The 7,500-nt window shown below is 43.5% G+C and overlaps 1 protein-coding gene across 6 annotated transcripts in view; it reads left to right on the top strand.

The window, feature by feature from the left end:
- The window catches only part of LOC119580236 (cartilage oligomeric matrix protein-like), a 102,054-nt gene that overhangs the window by 73,633 nt on the left and 20,921 nt on the right, over positions 1–7,500 (top strand). The window contains exons 4-8 of one of the 6 annotated variants that reach the window (XM_037928254.1): positions 703–841; positions 3,309–3,383; positions 5,611–5,778; positions 6,615–6,647; positions 7,436–7,500. The exon at positions 7,436–7,500 is cut by the window's right edge and continues 9 nt beyond it. In XM_037928254.1, coding sequence (XP_037784182.1) covers positions 730–841; positions 3,309–3,383; positions 5,611–5,778; positions 6,615–6,647; positions 7,436–7,500 — 453 coding nt within the window. In that variant the 5' untranslated portion in view covers positions 703–729. The remainder of the gene's footprint in view (positions 1–702; positions 842–3,308; positions 3,384–5,610; positions 5,779–6,614; positions 6,648–7,435) is intronic. The other 5 variants (XM_037928256.1, XM_037928258.1, XM_037928255.1 and 2 more) reach the window with 5 other exon arrangements.

Raw genomic sequence — 7,500 nt, 5'->3', positions numbered from 1 at the left:
CACAATGTAACCCCCGGTTCCTTGCATGGGGAGGGGGGAGTCAGTGTGGGGGGGGGGGAGGCTGTGGGAGAAGCGGGGGCCTTCGAGAACAACTACGACTTTAAAATTGATTTATTTAACACTCTCAGGCGGCAGAACCAGCGGAATGATTAAGTATATCCTGTATAGTCAGACGTTCAGACACTGAATATATCCGATATATTTTGAAGCTGTATTGTCCTTCTTTATGACGGATGATGAATAAAAGTGTATAAGAAAATAAAAAAGTTAACGATTCAAGTTGTATAAGTGACGTTTCCCTACTTTCGTCTTCTTCGGAATCATCTGCATCCTTTTCATTATAGGATTCATTACATGTTGAAATGAATAATCTTCAAGAATTACCAATCCATTAAGTTACTAAATCCCTTGGAAATATCAATGCTTGATATTGCCAATGCCTGGAATTCATTAATCGTTAAAATTACCAATCCACAAAAATATCAGTCCCTAAAAACAGCCATTCCATCAGACTGCCACACTTTAAAACTGCCAAATCCTAGACTTAAAACTGACAAACCTTAGCAGTACGAATCCTTAAAACTTAAACCTGACAATCTCTAGAATTACAAATCCCTAAACCTACCAACCTTTAAAATCTTAAACTACCAATCGTTAAACCTTCAATCGGCCAATCCTCAAGGTGACCATTTCCCTCCCCAGTACCGGCTGCGGCACCTGGACGTGAGCATGGACTGGGACACGGACATCCTGGAGCTCCTGGAGAAGGTGGGCTGCTCGGACGGCGAAGACACGGGCTCCGTTCAAGCTCAGGGCAACGAAGTTTACACCTACAGGAGAGGTACGTCCCTAGGCTCTATTCCGATCGCTTCCTGTCTCCTGGTCTCTTTTTTTTCCCTCCCTCTTTCTCATTCACTTCTTCAACTTCTCTCATTGGATGTCACTGTCACTCACCTGTCATTCGCTGTTTTTATCCTATTGGAACTGTCACTCATCTCTCAGCTGTCACTCACTCGTTGACCTTCGGTGTCGCTCACTGCCTCTCTTCTCCGTCTCTTCCTGCCACTCGCACTGCTTTCCTCAGCCGTTCTGTGCTCTTTCACCGTCTGCTTCTGTTCCTCTCCTTGCCTTAGGTTTTATTACCGTTTCCTTGTATTTTTCGTCTGATTCATCTTATGTTGTTATTACTGACTTATCTCTGCTTTCATCCCACCCTTCCATCTTTATCATTATCCTCACTCACTCACTCACTCACTCACTCACTCACTCACTCACTCACTCACTCACTCACTCACTCACTCACTCACTCACTCACTCACTCACTCACTCACTCACTCACTCCTACTCTCCCTCCCTTCCCCTTTCTCTTTCTCTCTCTCACCACCCATAAACTCTCCACATTAAATCTGAAACATAAAGCATATTGTTTGTTAGTGCTTAAGATTTAGACTTTAAACTGCTATGTTCTTATTTATAGCTGTCAAAATGCCCATCATTTATAAGAGACTGAGAGTTCGCAATTGACTTTGACCTTTGACCCTTTATTACATGATTCACTTCTGGTGTAGTAATTTGCATCCATTTGGATTTGATGTCTCTTCTAAATGATGTCTATTATTTGTTATCTAAATATCTTAAAGGTAGATATAAGATGGGTATGGATGTGATTTCAAAAATGCTTGCTAAAATAAAGTAAATATATATATAAAAAAATGAAAAAAGTAAAAATATATATGTATTCTTAAAGGTGTAACGAATGGTTAAATGTGTGCATTTTAAAGGAACTATAACACATCCCTTTCTCTTTTCTTTATTTCGGGTTTTGTTTTTGGAAAGTGTAAATTACTTTCTGAAGCAATTGGCCAATTAACAAACACCAGCTGGACTGCATATCTTGATTATCTTTTTTATTGGTTTTCCCTGTTTTTTGTGATGATTCTCTTTCTGTCTATAGATCTATTTCTCTCTTTCTCCATAACGATCTTTTTTTCTCTCTGTATCTACCTATCGATTCATTTCTCTCTCTCACTCTACCTATTTCTCGATCTTTTTCTCTTTTTGTCTGTGTTTCCGTCTCCGTCTCTCTCTCTCTCTCTCTCTCTCTCTCTCTCTCTCTCTCTCTCTCTCTCTCTCTCTCTCTCTCTCTCTCTCTCTCTCTCTCTCTCTCTCTCTCTCTCTCTCTCTCTCTCTCTCTCTCTCTCTCTCTCTCTCTCTCTCTCTCTCTCCCTCTCCCTCCCTCTCTCTCTCTCTCTCTCTCTCTCTTTCTCTCCTTCTGAACACAAACCCGAACACATCTCCTATTTGAGTCCAAGCACAAAAGCTATCTGGAAAGATCAAAATGTCCGACATAAATTATCCTCTTTACGACTGGACGTAACTGAACCCATCTCCTCTAGGCTCCTCTTTGACCTGTGTCGCAGCGGGTCTTGCTTTTTGCGACGCTGGGGAGGGGGGAGGGGGGGGAAGAGACCACCACTGCTTACGCCCACGCCCAAGGTCCACGTGCAACGCCACACTCACGCCCTGGACGCCCATGCGTTTTGATACCTAATCTTTATCCGAGTATATCCCCGGGACTTTTTTGATACGTAGAGAAAGCCCCGTCATGGCATACATACGCCCACATATCTGAATAGACAGCTGGCCACACACCCCATGCACTTATGGCAACGCGACAAATACACGCCCGTGCGCCTATTCATTCTCTGACACGAGTGATATGTGGGTGTATGTTGTGTACACTTTACGCTGTCTCCTTGCGGCCGAACACTTGTTATCTTGAGCGATCATGCAAGTCATCGTCGGTGCATGCGGCGCTGCAGAAAAATAACCATCAGATGGAGGGGCGGACAATGGTAGTTGACGTGTTTTTTTATTAATGAATTTTCTTACTTATATTTGATTAGCATTGTCGATATTATTGTCGTTCTCGTTGGTCTGTTAAGACTTTTCATGTCGTCATTATCATTGGTTAAACTGTTAGTAGTATGATAATGATAATCCTTAGCATTATCATCTGATATGAATAGAGGTAAATACAATATTGATAATAATGACTACTCATAACGATGACTACGGTACCGTTAATTATAAATGCGAACATTATGCTAACAATTAAACAAGGAAATGCAGACGTTTATGACAGCGGCGACTTCGACAGGCGTGCAGGCAGAGTCGGTGGTACCCCCTCCCCCTCCCCTCCCCCGAGCGTTGACAGTGTGTGGCTTCCTGTGTGTGTGACGAGACGCCCTTAGTGACGGAGCTCTTTCTTTTCTCCCTCTCCCCCTCCCCCGCCCGCCGCTCTCCAGCTGCGAGGTGTCAGAACCTGCAGTTCGGTGAACCTTGTCCCATTTTCACGCAGCCCGTCACCCCTCTCCACAGAGGTAAGGCCCGGGCAACACGTCCATCTCATGCTCGTGCCTGTAGTAGTGGCTGCTCCGCCCTCCTGGCTCCGCCCTCTCCTCCTCCTCCTGAGGGACGCCGGGAGAGAGGAGGGGCTGTTGTCTTTGAGATTTTTCTCTTTTATTTTTTATTTATTTATTTTTTTTTTTATTAGAGCTGACCCTCCTTGTCCTTGTCATACGCCTGGTCCTCATCGTCCTTGTCCTTGTATTTTCTTAATCATTTTTTGTTTGTTTCTATCTTCCTCCTTGTCCTAGGTCTTCTCCTGCCCCTCCTCGGCTTAGTCTTCCTCTGCCTCCTCCTCTGCCGTTATCTCGTCCAATTGCCTTTCTACCCCTCCTCCTCCTCCTCCTCCTCCTCCTCCTCCTCCTCCTCCTCCTCCTCCTCCTCCCTTCGACGACGAAGGGACGAAGCTGTAATTACCTTTATTAATACTGTGGTACTCTCGGGGCTTGACCCTTACTCCTCTCGACTCCGATCCCCTACGCCCTTCTCCCCCCCCCCCACCCCCGACGACGCGAGACGTGCATGCCGGCGTGTCCTCCGGCGCAGCAGGAGCGACACGCCCCTTCTCCTCCGTCCCCTCGGCTGCGTGTGTGTGGAGGCGTCAGTAAGACACCATAACTTGAGGATTTAAGAGACAACTAACTGCGATGGCTTCATGACATCACAAAGGACAGTGCCATGATGCACCATCTGCAACAGATTAAACCACCTGCAATGAGCCTATCTGTGGGTTTTCGCTTCAACTTCACCTTGTTTTATTAGTCCCACAAGGTCACAGAGGTCACGACAGGTATCGTGGCATCTTCGATCATGTCATTCTCATGACAATGACGTCATTGATATAATTTCCAAAACGATGAAGTCTGCGATGATATCACTTGCAGACTGGTAACGTGATTTATCATGTGATTTATGAAAAGATATCGTTACCGATCACACATTACCTGACCTCTCTTGACCTTCCCGCTGTTGACCGAAATCTAACCCGTGAACCGTGGACCAAACAGCTGACCTGAGCTTCCTCTGTCTCCCTGACCGCATGCGAGTCTTGATCTCAGAAACACTCTCTTCTCCAGCTTTTCCTCTCACCAAGACGTTATTTTGAAGCAGTTTTATTAATATTTATGAGCAGTTCGATAATACCTTAAGCAGTTTAATATTATCTTAAGCAGTTTGATAATATTTTAAGCAATTTAATATCTAGAGCAGATTAATATACATCTTTGACTGTTATTGTTTGAAATTTTGTTAAAATTACAATGTGACTGATTGTTGGCCCACGAAAAGTTGAATTTTGGGATGCCTTCGGAATTATATATATATATATATATATATATATATATTATATATATATATATAATATATAATATATAATAATATACTACTGATATTATATATATATTATATCATATATATATATTATATATATATATATATATATATATTATATATATATATATAATATATATATATATCATATATATATATATATATATATATATATATTATATATATATATATATATATATGTATATATATATTTATATATATGCATATACTGTTGTATATATGCCTTTATTAGATATATAAAACAAACAAAATGATCTACTACTTCACTAGCTTTCCAAGGAAATATGTTTTGGCGAAATCAGCGATTTTCAAAAAGCTCAAAATTAAAAAGAATAGTAACTGGAAGAGGCAGGAAAGCTTTCCGAGCTCCCAAAAGTCACTGCTCCAAAATGCTGCTGCTGCGTCTCCTGTAGATAACCGAAAGGTTGTAGGCTCGCTTGGCTTCCTGTGGCTGAACCAAAAGCTAGTGTTGGCATCAGCGAAAAATGGCGTTTCGTTTTTTTTTCTTTTTGTTTTGTTATTTTTTGTCACATGTGTTCATTTTTGTTTCGTTCCAATTCTAAAGTAATCATTTTGTTTTTTGGGTTAATCCATTTTCTCTTAGATGTTGAATTAAGATTTAAAGATTTGACTTCATGTGTAAACTTTTCTCGTATGTATTAGACATATAGTGCATTTTTGTGCTACCAATTCCTGTCAGTATTAGAGTAAGCATAAAGACAAGCTAGATATCATGTGAACGCAAAGCTCGGAGCGTCCCTCGCACGCCGGCGGAGCAGAGACCCGAAGACCCGAGACCGAGGAGGTGCAACCGGCAGCATTACGGAGTCAGTCTTTCCCCCTCCCCCCCAGGTGGCCACTCCCATGGTGGCCGTCAGGGCGGTTCTCGCTTTTACGGAGTTCGCTACTCCCAAAGCGCAAGCCTGAGTACTCCTGCTACCCGGAGGTCCCAGAGCCACGCTCGGAGCCACCAGGAGGTGGTGGGAGCCAAAGAGCTTTTCGTGGAGCCGTACAAGTCAGGTCAGTCGAGTCGGAAGGGAGGGGCCCCGCCGCGACGCCTCGGCGCACGCCCTCGGCAGATCGGGGAAAACGAAAGAACAAATCCGGCAGAATTAAGATTGGCAGTTACCTTTAGTAAAAAAATCCTGAATTACGAAGAGCCGGGCGAGGGTGAAGGTTTTTTCGGGCGCCTCCCTGAGCAGGCGTGGCCGAGGCGTCGTCGCAGGCGCGGGCGCTCCTTGTTGCATACCCGAGACCGGGAGCTTCGAGCACCCTCCCCCTCCTCCCCCTCCCGCTCCCCGACCCCTCTCTACTGGGTGCACCGCGGCTGTTACGATGATCATCTGCTGGAAACCTTGAGGAGAAATCTGCGAAATGGAGGGAAAAAAGAGACAAAAGAAGGAGAATAGAACAATAAAGAGCAGATTATTTATGCATATCTTCTCTGGATTCATTGATATTGCGGCATGTCACGGTTTTCTGCCTATTGGGTTCCCTTAGTTGGAAGTCATGCGCGCTGGAAGCAGATTTCCTCAAGGTTTTTGAGGACGATCCGCTCACTTCGGTCATGAAGGCTGTGTTTATTGTTCTTTTTATCATTATTGATTTATTTGCCTAAAGTGCAGTCGGGAGGTAGACAGACAAGCCTCCCAGTGTGTGTTGCCGAGCCTCTAGGATCATTCCCTGTCCAAAGAGAAGGGAACATCCTCATTAAAAAAGAAAGGTGAAAAACTGGCCGGCCTAAAAAAAGAGCCTTTAAAAAAATAATTCCATAACTTGCCCCAAAGATGTTATTTCTGACTCGACACAACTCAGTGACGAGGACGAAGCATGTGATGCATTCTGACCCCTTGCAGGAGACATTCCCGTCACCCACGAGGAAGAGACCAGTAAGTATCCGCGGCGCCCTTTGCCCTGTCGTCGGGAACCCGGCTTGGGAAGGAGGTGGATCCTACGGCAGGCGGCTGTAGGGGTCAATGTGTGCATGTGTGTGTGTGTGTGTGTGTGTGTGTGTGTGTGTGTGTGTGTGTGTGTGTATGCGTGCTTGCATGCGTGATTTCTTGTGACATTAATGTTCTACGAGAAAGGGAGGGATTTTGTTTAGGATGTATTTTATCAATATTCCTGTTTAGAGAAATCTGTATATGCAATGTATGACAGACTGAAGATTCATGTATGTGTCTGCATTTATTGGATATGTTCGGCATTTCCTATCATTATAGATGTGTGTGTGTGTGTGTGTGTGTGTGTGTGTGTGTGTGTGTTTGGTATGTATGTGTAAGCGACTTTGGAGTGAGTATCAAAATATATTAGAATCTTTTGTTCAACAGTAAAGATTCAGCATATTTTTGTTGCTACTGAGAGGTAAGTCGTTTTTTTGGTGTATTAGTTAGAATAAGAGTTCGTAACTTATATGCTTATATATTTTTTATGAATTTCAGTTTCATTTTAAAAGTCTAAATTATTCGGAAATTTCAGAGCAGAACTACAGTTTTACAATTAATTTAGAATTCAGTTACTTTGATTTGACTGGATGGATCAAAATTCCTTCAAAATCCCAATAAAATTCTGATTCAGTAGACGCATGAATAGTTAGTTCTTTCCGTAAGCGCCGAGACGACCGCCGGCTGCCAGACGCCTGCTCCGCCCTTTCTGACGGAGATCTGACCTTCCACAGGCACGATGCTGGTCAAGACTCTCAGCGAACTCATCAAGACCATCAAGGAACTCCAGGTTGAAATC

This window comes from Penaeus monodon, chromosome 13, assembly GCF_015228065.2.
Source record: "Penaeus monodon isolate SGIC_2016 chromosome 13, NSTDA_Pmon_1, whole genome shotgun sequence".
NCBI classification, from domain to species: Eukaryota; Metazoa; Arthropoda; class Malacostraca; order Decapoda; family Penaeidae; genus Penaeus; species Penaeus monodon.
The sequence above is the reverse complement of the archived record's forward strand: the minus strand, read 5'-3'. Positions and strand labels throughout refer to the sequence as shown.